The sequence below is a fragment of the Hyperolius riggenbachi genome, chromosome 1 (assembly GCF_040937935.1).
Source record: "Hyperolius riggenbachi isolate aHypRig1 chromosome 1, aHypRig1.pri, whole genome shotgun sequence".
NCBI classification, from domain to species: domain Eukaryota; kingdom Metazoa; phylum Chordata; class Amphibia; order Anura; family Hyperoliidae; genus Hyperolius; species Hyperolius riggenbachi.
The window spans coordinates 368,016,404-368,030,850 of record NC_090646.1 but is presented as its reverse complement, the minus strand read 5'-3'; the positions used below and the strand labels follow the sequence as shown (position 1 = coordinate 368,030,850).

The 14,447-nt window shown below is 43.4% G+C and overlaps 1 protein-coding gene across 1 annotated transcript in view; it reads left to right on the top strand.

The window, feature by feature from the left end:
- SPINK2 (serine peptidase inhibitor Kazal type 2) overlaps window positions 1–14,447 on the top strand; it is a 53,550-nt gene that overhangs the window by 35,038 nt on the left and 4,065 nt on the right. The window contains exons 3-4 of the mRNA XM_068234277.1: window positions 3,449–3,486; window positions 13,966–14,075. Coding sequence (XP_068090378.1) covers window positions 3,449–3,486; window positions 13,966–14,075 — 148 coding nt within the window. The remainder of the gene's footprint in view (window positions 1–3,448; window positions 3,487–13,965; window positions 14,076–14,447) is intronic.

Genomic DNA, 14,447 nt, shown 5'->3' with positions numbered 1-14,447 from the left:
AATCATTATTTTTCAGTTTTCAGCCATTATAGTTTTAAAATAATACATGCCTCCATAATTAAAACTCACGTATTGTATTTGCCCATATGTCCCGGTTATAACACTGTTAAAATTATGTCCCTATCACAATGTATGGTGACAATATTTTATTTGGAAATAAAGGTGCATTTTTTCCGTTTTGCATCTATCACTATTTACAAGTTTAAAATAAAAAAAATATAGAAATATTTCATCTTTACATTGATATTTAAAAAGTTTAGACCATTAGGTAAATATTTACATGTTTTTTTTTTTTTATTGTAATGGTTTTTTTCTTTTTATTGTAAACATTTTATTTGGGTAGTTTTGGGAGGGTGGGAGGTAAACAATAGATTTATAATGTAAATGTGTGTTAATTTAAAAAAATTTTTTTTAAAGGTGTAGTATTACTTTTTGGCCACAAGATGGCGGCCATGAGTTTGTTTACATGACGTCACTCTAAGCGTAACATACGCTTACAGTGACGCATTGGGAAGGGAACGGCCAGAAAAGGCGCAGCTTCTGAGAGAAGCTGTCGCTTTTTCAGCGGGGGAGAAGAATCAATGATCGGGCACCGTAGCCAATACATTGATTCCCTGGCTACCGAATCCGCGGCCAGGAGTGCGCGTGCACGCGCGCGATCGGCCGCGGGAGCGCGCGGTAGCGCGCATGGTTCCTGGACGTAGAAACTACGTCCAGGAACCAAAATAGGTTAAGCACAGTAGCAGCCGCCACTGTTAGTAAGAGGCAGCGGGCGGGGATGACTCACCTCTTCCGTTTTCCATTGTGCATTCCACTGTCGTCACTTCCTGCAATGCCGCACACTGTATTGGTGTAATTTGCCTTTTTACAACAGAAGGAAATATGCAATAATTCAGCTATAAGTGAACATTTGTGGTTACCCACAATGCACTGCTACTAAATATGCAAATAATTCCTTTTCACCTTTAGTAAGCCAAGCAAGCATCCAGAACCACTGGTGTATAGCAAGCCTATAGCTTTAAATTTTACACAGCTATATCAAACCCACATGTGACAGCCTGTTTCAGACTTTTGGTCCTCATCTGTACATGGCAAGGATTGATATGGCTGTATGAGATAGGGCTTGGACCAGTACAACAGAGTAACCAAGCAGATCAGGGTGACCCAAACCACTCAGAATGTATAGGTAGCTAAAAGGAACCAAAAAGACCTTCTACTAAAAAAATCAAAGCTTGGTGTAATTTGCCTTCTTAAAACAGAAGAAAATCTGCAATAATTCAGCTATAAGTGAACATTTGTGATTACCCAAAATCCCCCTATACATTCCGAGTGGTTTGGGTCACCCTGAGCTGCTTGGTTACTCTGTTGTACTGGTCCAAGCCCTATCTCATACAGTGAAGGTGAGATCCGCACTATGTCGGTTGAATAATGACTTTATTAAATTAGAAACATCTCAATCCAGGACACCACATGCTAGCATGTGGTGTCCTGGATTGAGATGTTTCTAATTTAATAAAGTCATTATTCAACCGACATAGTGCGGATCTCACCTTCACTACATGGACTCTTGGGTGTGAGCTACCCGTTTTCCTGCACTGTCGGCTGATAGAGATGTAGAGCAGAGTTTCACCTTCACTTCCCTATGGGCTCGTTTCCACTAGTGCGGTGCGGAATCGCCTGCATTCCACCGCGGACGAAATCGCATGCGGGTGCGATTCTGCATGCGTTTTTGCCGCGATTTCGCATGCGATTCCGCATAGGTAAGGTATATGTGAATTTAACCATGTCACTGCCTGTGTAAATTAACATTAATACCTATGCGAAATCGCATGCGATTTCGCGGCAAAGAACGCATGGTCACCCCGCATGCGATTTCCCTATTAGATACATTAGCGGCGATTCGCGCACATTCCTTCTGCACGCGAAATCTGACGGCTCTGCCGTGCAGATTTCTGCCGCACCAAAAACCGCTCCCGCAGCCGCACATATGGAAACGGCTCCATCCACTTACATTGCCTATGCGAATCCGCGTGCAGTGCCCGCATGCGGATTCGCTATAGTGGAAACGAGCCCTATCTCATACAGCTGTATCAATCTCTGCTATGTGCTGATGAGGACCAAAAGTCTGAAGCAGGCTGTCACATGTGGGTTTGATATGGCTGTGGAAAATGTAAAGGTATAGGCTTGCTATACACCAGTGGTTCTGGATGCTTGCTTGGCTTACTAAAGGTGAAAAGGAATAATTTGCATATTTAGTAGCAGTGCATTGTGGGTAACCACAAATGTTCACTTATAGATGAATTATTGCATATTTCCTTCTGTTTTAGGAAGGCAAATTACACTAAGCTTTTCTTTTTTAGTAGGAGGGCTTTTTGGTTCCTTTTATCCCCCTATACATTCCGAGTGGTTTGGGTCACCCTGAGCTGCTTGGTTACTCTGTTGTACTGGCCCAAGCCCTATCTCATACAGCTGTATCAATCTCTGCTATGTGCTGATGAGGACCAAAAGTCTGAAACAGGCTGTCTACATGTGGGTTTGATATGACTGTGTAAAATTTAAAGTTATATGCTTGCTATACACCAGCGCCTCTAGATGCTTGCTTGGCTTACCAAGGGGGAAAAGGGGTAATTTGCATATTTAGTAGCAGTGCATTGTGGGTAACCACAAATGTTCACTTATAACTGAATTATTGCAGATTTCCTTCTGTTGTAAAAAGGCAAATTACACCAATACAGTGTGCGGCATTGCAGGAAGTGACGACAGTGGAATGCACAATGGAACACGGAAGAGGTGAGTCATCCCCGCCCGCTGCCTCTTACTAATAGTGGCGGCTGCTACTGTGCTTAAGCAGGAGGGGGAGCGCACATTGGGGACCCAGGTGAGGGGGGGGGGGGGAATTCCTGCTGAGCTTAAGCTGGAGGGGGAGGGTTCCTGTTGAGCTTAAGTTGGAGGTAGAGCACACATGGGGGACCTAGTTGAGGGGGGGTCCAACCTCCCTCCCCGCCGCTGTGCCCAATACCCCCTTCCTGCCCTCTACCCTCTTATGCGGCGTATGCTACGCCGCGGGTCGGCTAGTATGGAATATTCGCTTTAGGTTCCCTTTAGTTACATGTCCAACTTTATAGTTCCATAACCATTTAAGTGGCTGTAGGCCTTCACTTCTTAACTTCAAGTCTTAATGGATGAATTAATCTTCTTTCAGAGAAGAGATGTTCAGCAGTGCAATTTGGATCCTTCCAGTCTTTGCATGCTTGAATAGTTGTCTCATTGGAGCAGGTCCATAGTGTGTTCTTCGTACCGGTAGTATAAGCTTGCTTGAATATTATTATACATATTCTGTAAATATTATAATAGTGGGGGAAAAACGTTTGCTTTAGATTTTTGTTATGTAAAAACTAAACCTTCTTCACTATATTAGTCAATTAATTTTAACTGGTTTGCTTTTTAGTGTTGTTGTCGGTTACTGAAACTGAAGCTGTACAACCGGTAAGCATTCTATTTCTGTTATACTTTTATTACCAGTTTTCTTGGGTGAGAGACATGGTGGTTTCAGTACTTGAGTCACTCAGCAGTCTGTGTAATCTTATCACAAAAACTAACGCCTTGCACACTCACTAGATCTTGGCCCACAATCTAGTGAGTGCATGGTGTCCCCAAAGGTCACTTAAAGAGAACCTGAACTGAAAATAAAACGTCAAATAACCATACACAGGTTATACTTACCTCCTGTGTAGTCTACTCCTTAATCTCTTTCTCCTCTCCTGGGTCCCATTTGTCTACCGTGATCAATGGAATTCTCCATCTTCCATAGTAAAAATGGCCATTACCCCATAACAGCTACCTGGTCAGCACACTGTTAAACTGTAATATCATCCACTTGAGCCATAGAGAAACATGGACATTACCTTGCACATTCAATTGTAACTGACAGCTGCTGATAAATAACTGACAGCAACTGGTATATTTCAGTTCTGACAAAATATTGTCAGAACTGGAAGGGATCACTGTAAGATGAAAATAGTGAGCTCCTGAGAGGAACTGATGGTGAGGTAAGTATGTAATATTCATTTGCAGCTACGTCATGTGTTTATTTTAAATAATTTTACTCACTTCAGGTTCCCTTTAAAGATTTGGCATGCTGGATTTTCAAAGGACAGAAACAGCCAATTCCATTTTTCCCTTTCTTAACCCCGCCTGCCAGAAACTGCTTCATTGCTAACAATGCCATTATCCCTCCCTCTGATCTCCATAGAGAGTACTCACCTGCCCCTGCAGTGTACATTCTAGGTTGGCTCAGTGTTGCCCACAGGATCAGGTTCAATACTGAGGGACTGCAAATATTGAAGGTATTTAACCACTTCTCCTCCAAGGGTTTTTCCCCTTAAAAAACTAAAGCAATTTTCACCTGTCAGCGCTACTTCCATTCATTTGCCTATAACTTTATTACTACTTATCACAATGAAACAATCTATATCTTGTTTTTTTTCATCACCAATTAGGCTTTCTTGGGGGTTTACTTTCTGCTAAGAATTATTTTATTCCAACTGCATTTTAAAAGGAAAAAGAAGAAAAAAATTTAAAAAATGCATTATTTCTCAGTTTTCGGTCATTATAGTTTTAAAATAATACATGCGACCATAATTAAAATCCACACATTTTATTTGCCCATTTGTTTGCTACATTTTAAAATTTTCCCTAGTACAATATATGGCGCCAATATTTTATTTGGAAATAAAAGTGAAAATAGCCCTCTTGCTACAGATGTCCTTTAAAGCGACTCTGTAACATGAAAAAGATCCCCTGGGGGGTACTCACCTCGGGTGGGGGAAGCCTCCGGATCCTAATGAGGCTTCCTACGCTGTCCTCTGTCCCACGGGGGTCTCGCTGCAGCCCTCTGAACAGCCGGCGACTGTGCCCGACTGTAATTTCAATATTTACCTTTGCTGGCTCCAGCGGGGGCGCTGTGGCTGCTTTCCTCTCCGAACTACACGGAAATACCCGATCTCAGTCGGGTCCGCTCTACTGCGCAGGCGCCGGAAACTTGCGCCTGCGCAGTAGAGCAGACCCGACGGCGATCGGGTATTTCCGTGTAGTTCGGAGCCGACAGCCGTCAGAGCGCCTGCGCAGGAGCCAGGAAGGTAAATATTACGTCACGGCTGCACGGAGGGCTGCAGCGAAACCCCCTTGGGACAGAGGACGGCGTGGGAAGCCTCATTAGGATCCGGAGGCTTCCCCCACCCGAGGTGAGTACCCCCCAGGGGATTTTTTGAGGTTACAGATCCTCTTTAAAGGTGTAATTATTAGACTTTTTTTGAGGGAGTTCCACCTGCTGAATAATAATGGTAAATTGTGTGTAGCATTTTCATTGTGTATTATGGTTTCCATGCAAATTGTATGCAGTTTGGAATTGAGCCAATTAGAATCAACAGGCAGTACAGTTTGCCCAAGTTTCAACCTCCATATAGTCTGCATTACATGTGCATGAAAGCCAGACATTTTGCATCTCATTGACCATGTCTAACAGCCACCCAGTCCCAGCTAAAGTTGAAGAGAAATCGAGAGGCCAATATGGTGTAGTATGTCAAAATTGATTGGATAAATGAAACAGTGAGATGGTAATACTCACAAACACGGGTTACCACCTAGGTAACCACTCATTAGGCAGGTGAGGAGATTAGACCTGTCCTCACTCAGGATTAAGAAGTCGCTCTCTGTAGATAGAAAGAAAGGGGGTAGATCACCCCTCCACCTGGGGTGGACTCAAATATATTGGTAGGTGAACAGAGGCGCCAGAAGGATAAAAGTACATACCATTTTTTAAAAATTGCTGGGAGGAAGTGGTGGACTCGCCTCCGTTAAAGCAGACACCAAGGACTGTAAATATATAGATATACACCCTTATTGAAAATACCCCAAAGATGCAACGCGTTTCGCGGGCACAGCCCACTTCTTCAGACAATAAGCAGGGCCTCTGCTTGCTATAATTGAATTGCTGTTGTTTTTCCCCTGCTTATTGCCTGAAGAAGTGGGCTGTGCCCGCGAAACGCGTTGCATCTTTGGGGTATTTTCAATAAATGTATATATCTATATATTTACAGTCCTTGGTGTCTGCTTTAACGGAGGCGAGTCCACCACTACCTCCCAGCAATTTTTTAAAATTTTTTATGTACTTTTATCCTTCTGGCGCCTCTGTTCACCTACCAATATAACCCAGTCCCAGCTGACTAAGGCTCGTACACACGCCTGATCAAAGGCAACGACGGGTCCGTCGCCACCTCCTGCTGGGCGTGTTTTCAGCAGACAGTACAGCGTGTGTACAGTCTGTCGGTGCACTGATAAGGCTGTTTCTGAGCGATCCGCCGGGCAACCGTCATTGCCTTCCACTAGGTGTGTGTACGAAGCTTAAGTAAATGAGTTAGATTTTGGGAACCTGTGCTTGCCTCTCCTTTGTTTACAGAGTTGGCTGGATGATACAGCAGTATGATAAGGCTGGCCAGTATCAGCTGCAGTGAGAATATTCAAGTAAGGTACTATGAATACAAGGTCGGGCTGGCAGAAGTACAGTGGGTGAATGCTGGAGCTGAAAGAGGGAAGAGGTGGGGACAGTAGCTCTTCTTTCAGTACAGAAGGAAGGGTGCGTCAATCAAGCTAACAAGATTCTTCTAGAGAGAGAACAGAAGAGGTCTATCAACCCCAAATATGCAGAAGCACAAGATAAGGTCTCAGAGAAGAAAGGTTGGACAAACTGGGCTTGGCAGATGAGCTTTTAATCCCTATGTCTTATGCTGGGAATACACGGGTCGATCCGGTGGCCGATTAGCCGCCGGATCGACCCCAGCCGCGTCCCCGCGTGCGTGCAGGGGATTGCTGCTCGTCCCCGCCGGCGCTTCCTTATCAGCGCTTGATTCCCTGCCATTGTCCGCCGGCGGGGATCGAGCGGGTGGGAGTCGAGCGGCTTGATCGGGCCAGCTGAATATTATCAGCTGGCCGGATCAGCTGGTCAATACACGGTACAGAAACGTACCGTGTATCCCCAGCATAACAAAGTATAAGGGGACATGATTTAAGCATGGAAAAAAGGAGATTTAACCAAAGGGGTTCTTCACAGTAATGCTGGGGATACAGCTGATCCGGCCAGCTGATAATATTCAGCTGGCCCGATCAAGCCGCTCGACTCCCGCCCGCTCGATCCCCGAGCGGGATCGATCTGTGCGGACGAGCGGGGACGTGGCTGGGGTCAATCCGGCGGTTAATCGGCCGCCGGATCGACCCGTGTATTCCCAGCATAAGAATGGTAAAAATGTGGAATATCTTACAACAGGAAGTCATTATGGCAAATTCTATACTGGCAAAAGGATTTGGATGCTTTCCTTTACAGGGAATCCACAAGTATGACTGCTAGATGTAGGAAGATTATTTGTGAGGTGGAACTTGATGAACATGTCTTTTTTTTCAACCTAGACAATAATTTGTAACACTAACGACTTCTAGTTCTAACAGGTTGCAGAAGAAATAATAATTTACACCCACATGATTTGCATATACAAGTTGTTCACTCATGGAAACTTAAAAGGAAACTTAACACAACAAGAAAGTTCTTGCAAATGCAATGTGGCGGCACTCGTGCATTCTCCCTCCTCCTTCCATAGAGTAGGTAAACAGTGTTCTGCTGGGGGGCTCTGCAAGGCGTTCCTTCAAGAACCGCCACCCTAACCATTTGTATAAATCACTCCAGGTCACTAGTATTTGAAGTGTATATATACTGTATATATTTGCAGACATTATTTAATGCACATAAATTGTTAATATATCATGAGGTAAAGTGAAGCCAGACAAATCCCCCCCTCATAACAAAAAAAGTCAGTAACAGTTTGTATTCCTCCAGCCCCATTATACTTTGGCTCTGCAGTGGTTAATGGAAATTACAGTATTAAAAAAGTCATTCCCTGGCATATGGCCGCATCCTCTGTTATTACTTCATACAGGATTCTGATTTCCTTTATAAAGACAAGGTGCCCCTCATTGCCAAACTGTTCTCACCTATTCTCTGAACTCTGCAGCTGTTCGCCTGAAGCTAATGGAGAGTGCAAGCTGCTTTTACATCTATTAGGTTGCAAGTGTACAGTACATCCAAGTGGTAATACAAGCAGAGGCACCATTCTTCTCCTAAGAATCCAGCTTTATAGTGCAAAAGGAGATTTTGGCAGCACATATTACAGCTTTGTACTCTACAGCAGAAGTTAAGAAGTAAATAAAGAGAAAGCATGAAGGATGTACCTTCCAAAGGGTTCAGTTTGACCCTTAGCACAGTGTTGACTGCACTCATACACTCAAAATCCTTTACAGGAAAAGTTTAATGTATTAATGATTGGGTTCTTTCAACATATAGAAATTTCCTATGGTATTTTTTTTTTAACTAAATCGCTTCAATGTCAAAATGAAAAAGGAACTGTTGAGAAAATAACATATTGAATAAAATTGCTTATTTTTATGCAATATTCTTTTTTCTCCATTGTAAAGTCTTTCCTCACCCTGATTTACATTCTGAAATGTATCACCAGTGGTGACATCTGTTGTCCTGTCATGGCAATCTCCAGCGCCCTCTTTTTTTTCCAGGACCCTTTATTTTATGTATGCCCATAAATAACCCTCAAAACACCAGTTTTGAACAAATTAAATTAACAACACAAATGTAAAAAGAAAATTGTATACAACAAATACTATTGCAAAAAAAAAGTAGGCAGTTAAAATCTGAGAAAACCAACAGGTTTTGGGCCAGTCCATCTCCTCATGGGTGATTCTCAGGGTTTTCTTTGTTTTCAACAGCAGTTTAACTGCCAAAACAGTAAGATACCAGCCAGCTTCCCTACTCACTTGCACACTATTTTGTCGGTGAGACTTTGCAACTGCTGTTCAGGAAATGCTGTTGAAAACAAAGAAAGAGACCCTGAGAATCCCCCATGAGGAGAAAGACTGGCCCAAAACTTCTTTTTCGCGATAGTGGTCCTTGAAACACAAAACAATGTTCACATTTGTAAAGAGCTGTCCAGTGTGGCTCTTCTGCTGAAGTGGCTTGTCAGCTATTGCCATGGCGATGTGTCTATTCAACAGAGGAGGCAGGGGGAGCACAGTCCAGACAGAGAGCTTCTAGCCAACAATGATTACATTTGCTAGAGTAGTAAATTTGCTACTGATTACATGTGCTAGAGTAGTAAATTCTGCATTGAATGTAAACATTTTTACACACGGAATGCTTTAAAATTTTCTTTGCTTTCAAATGGACTCTTTTATGTACCTAAGGGCTGTTTCACACCAAAAAGCACTTTGCAATTTTGGAATTTTGACAAGCGATTTTGAAGACATTTTCACAGTGCTTTTAGTTTTCTATACTTTTTACAGAATCTCAATCACTGCAGAAATGATACATGCAGTGCTTTTAAGATTAAAAAAAAAATCAAAAAAATCACTCCAGTGAGAGTGAAGTGAAAATGTCCAGTTGAAGCAACTTTTTGTACTGTATTTAGGATTAACAAGCATGCAACCGCACTGGAAAATTTGTCCAGCAGATGGCAATACAGATCTTTTTATACATGCATTTGCAATGTCATAGCAGAATACAGTAGTTCTAAAATGTTCGGATCTTCCATATTAAACACATGGACATGAAGCAGCCTTGCCTCTTATTTGTTGTTGCATGGCACATATCAGAGCATAGAGTTGCCTGGCAAAAGGTTAGTAAACAAACAATATGCGTCTACATGGGTATGTCTGCTGGCACTTTTTACCCATAGCTAATGCATACAGGATTTTTTTTTCAGCATCGGCATGGCCTAACTAGTTTCTATGCCTGAAGTAAATCAGGTCCATAATAATTATTATAATGTGTCATGAAGCTGAACATCTGTGCAAGTAGCCTTTTATGGAACCTACCATCTTCTGAATTCAGATTCCCATATTGGCACCATAGCCTGGAAAACCCAGTGTAACTCCTACCCACCCACAGCCCCCAACAAAGCCAAATAATATCTACAGTGTCTGGAAGTGTAAGCACTATGAGCAGTTTTACTTATAGCTGATATATATATATATATATATATATATATATATATATATATATATATATATATATATATACATACATACATACATACATACTTACATATATACATATACATATACATATATATATACATATATATATATATATATATATACATATATATATATACATATATATATACATATATATACATACATATATATACATATATATATATACATATATATATACATATAATAAAAATTTGGTTTGTGCTGCTCACCCCTTGGTAATTTATTTATAATTTTCCCCTGTGAGCCTGCATGACCACGCCCACCTCTAGCACAGTTAAGTATATAAATGAGTGCTTTGCACATGTTAAGAGAGTTCGTTTGGTAGCTAGGTGAAGGGTGAGGTGTTTTTAATTTCCTTTTTTTTCCATCTAGTTGACATTTTAGGGTTTTTGGTTTAGTTCCCACTAGACTGCTTATAAAAACTGGCATTTTGCATGGTAGAGTAGGACTCACCAGATTGGGGACACTTTGGCGCAGTTGGTGAGCTTAAGCGCGTTAAAGCGTAACCAAGAGCCCCTGTCACTGTTTTCCTATTGTGTGCTGCAGCCCCACTGTACTTATATATATATATACATACATACATACATACATACATACATATATACATATACATATATATATATATATATATATATATATATATATATATATATATATATATATATAAAGCTTAATAAGGCGGTATCAAGTGAAGACTGAGAGGCTGCTTTTCCTCTTGCTGAGATTTCATCCAAAAAGCGGATCGCAGCCATTTTTTTCTGATCGCAGCAGCCCCATGATTTCTTTGTAAATCACAGTGCTCATTTTCCTTTACCGTATTTTGATTATTCCCAAATGGCAATCGACGGGCTGCATGATTTTTTATGTGATCACATTCCCTTCCATGATTGCAGTGAGTGGAAAATTCACAATTTTACATGCGATTGCGCTTCCTAGAAGAAAAGTAGCCTATAACACTGGTTTCAAATAACGGTACATTCAAAATACCAGAGAATTTGTTAAGAAGGTCAGTGAATGAAATTTCCATGGCAGAGGAGACTGTGGCACCTGTGTTGTCACATCGCTCTTTACATGTCAAAATGCTGTGCAACCAATTGAGACTGTAAGGAGTCACTTGCAACTTGATGATAACTAGAGCAGCCAGACCGAACTGAATCCTGGCCAAGCATATGCCTTGCTGTCAGAGGCGTAGCTAGGGCTTTCAGCGCCCGGGGACAAAGACTATTAATGCGCCCCCTAAGGGCAAGGCTGCGGCGCGCGCAGCGCCAAAAAAGGGGCGTGACCATATAATAAATGTGGGCGTGGTTATGGGTGGAGCCAAATGTACAGGAAGTTAGCAGGCTCACGCTCACCCACCCTCCCTCAGTATGTACCTTCCAGCATGTTCCAAGACAAATTCAGCAATCATGAGCCCCCCCATCAAGACAAATTCAGCAATCATGAGGCCCCCAACATGACCAACTCAGCAATCATGAGGCCCCCAACAAGACAAATTTAGCAATCATGAGGCCCCCAACAAGACAAATTCAGCAATCATGAGGCCCCCAACAAGACAAATTCAGCGATCTTGAGGCCCCCAACAAATCATGAGGCCCCCAACAAGACAAATTCAGAGATCTTGGGGCCCCCAACAAGACAAATTCAGCGATCTTGAGGCCCCCAACAAATCATGAGGCCCCCAACAAGACAAATTCAGTAACCATGAGGCCCCCAACAAGACAAATTCAGCAGTCATGAGGCACATAAATAGACAGCATTTCACATAAATAGGCAGAATGCCCCCTTAATATGGTAGACACCTCTCACCTGGCAGCAGTTCCCCAAAATACACTCAATCCGACAGCAGTGGTTCCCCAAAAATAGGTAGCCCCAGGTCTATAGGTGTCCCCAGAATAGGTGGGCAGCAGTATAGATGTCCCCAGAATAGGTGGCCAGCGGTATAGATGTCCCCAGAACAGGTAGCCAGGGGTAGAGATGTCCACAGAACAGGTAGCCAGGGGTATATGTGACCAGTATACGTAGCCAGGTGTATATGTGCCCAGTATACGTAGCCAGGTGTATATGTGTCCAGTATGTGTAGTCAGGGGGTATATGTGCCCAGTATATGTAGGCAGGGGGTATATGTCCCCAGTATATGTAGGCAGGGTGTATATGTGCCCAGTATATGTAGCCAGGGGGTATATGCACCCAGTATATGTAGTCAGGGGGTATATGCGCCCAGTATATGTAGGCAGGGGTATATGTCCCCAGTATATGTAGGCAGGGGGTATATGTCCCCAGTATATGTAGGCAGGGGGTATATGTCCCCAGTATATGTAGGCAGGGGGTATATGTCCCCAGTATATGTAGCCAGGGGGTATATGCGCCCAGTATATGTAGGCAGGGGTATATGTCCCCAGTATATGTAGGAAGGGGGTATATGTCCCCAGTATATGTAGGCAGGGGGTATATGTCCCCAGTATATGTAGGCAGGGGGTATATGTCCCCAGTATATGTAGGCAGGGGGTATATGTCCCCAGTATATGTAGGGAGGGGGTATATGTCCCAGTATATGTAGGCAGGGGTATATGTCCCCAGTATATGTAGGCAGGGGGTATGTATGCGCCCAGTATATGTAGTCAGGGGGTATATGTCCCCAGAATAGGTAGTCAGGTGTGTCCCCCAGCATGAAGGGAGCAGCGCAGCGGAGGGAGAGCTGTGAGCAGCGGTGGAGAAGGGGGGCCATCTCCCCCCTCCTTCTCTCACCTTAGGTGCGTGCTCTCCCTCCCTCGCTGTCCCCTCCACAACTAATGTTCGTCTGGGTGGCTGGCAGCGGCGGGCGGGACTTACCTGCGTCTCGTCGCAACGCTGGATGGATCTGCCGCTACTCTCTGGTCTAGTCCAGACCAGAGCAGCAGCTGCAGGACCCGAACTTCCGGCGCTGGAGTGAGACGGAGGTAAGTCCCGCCCGCCGCTGCCAGCCACCCGGACGAACATTAGTTGTGTGGAGGGGACAGCGAGGGAGGGAGAGCACCTAAGGTGAGAGAAGGAGGGGGGAGATGGCCCCCCTTCTCCACCGCTGCTCACAGCTCTCCCTCTTCTCTGCGCTGCTCCCCCTCCCATAAAACCCAAAAAACCCTGTAGCTCAGCTGGGCACCCTCGGGGACCCGGGGCACCTGTCCTACCCCGACCCCCCCCTAGCTCCGCGCCTGCTTGCTGAACCTTTGCCTAGATACCACTTACTTTACTACGAAATTCTAGAAAAAAATAAACTTGTTTTGCAAAATAAAAAAGGAAATTAATTCTTCATCATTTCAGAGATTCTCCTGGACTGATAGCCGCCCGCTCACACCCAGTTCACATCTATGCAGCCTAATGGACGCCTCTATTAGTGACACAGGTGTGAAAGGATGGGATGAATGCTCTGTCTGACTACCTGGCACGGCTTCAGTCTGACTGGATGGAGGAGGAGGGAGTAAGGTCTTGTTCACACACACATTTCTCATGCATACTGTGTAATATTAATTTCTGAATATCTACAAATACCTTCTGCTAAATTTGTCTTTGGCATAGCTTTTCAGTAGGAGCAATTTTTGGTTCCATGTGGCCCACTACAAAATTCATAGTAGTATTGGGTCTTCATGACAAACCAGGTGCTTCTTAAAAGTTCTACTCTACTTGCAAGTCCCACCATAAGACTCATGTTAATGTTGAACTTATGAAGGCCAAAAACAGTCCGAAACAACTGGCTGTGAGTTGAATTCTAAGACTTAGTAAAACTAACAGGCTATAGGCATGCAATGCATTTTCCTCAGGCCAGCTATCAGGCTATGTAGTATTTATATGAAAATCTCTTTATAATTTTTTTTACAGCCAAGATGCTACCTGTACCAACTGCCTGGGTGTCCCAGAAATCTGGATCCTGTGTGTGGAACAGATGGTAAAACATATTCCAATGAGTGCACCTTGTGTGCATCAAACAGGTAAGAACTTTGTTTCAGAGAAAACATATTTCTTTGGTTCAAATCGTTTTACTTTTGTTGTTGTTAAGTTTTAAGAATGTAAAAGCAGGTCTCCTTACATATGTACATTTTAAATAGGGCATAGTGTGCAAAACATGCACAACTAAAGCCCCTCAGTGCTTTCATGTTAGATGCAGCACGGTTGGTTGGCCAACTTACCAACACTGCATAGAAGAGGGGTTTCTGTTATGTCAGTCAGTCTGTCAGTCATACTTATCACCAGGTGCTTTGCAAGCCAAGCCAATGTGACCTAGCCACAGCCACAGCCAATCAGAAAGTGGCCTGAATTGTGTTCCCCGCTCCTAATACGTATAACAAAAAACCTCCTTTTTT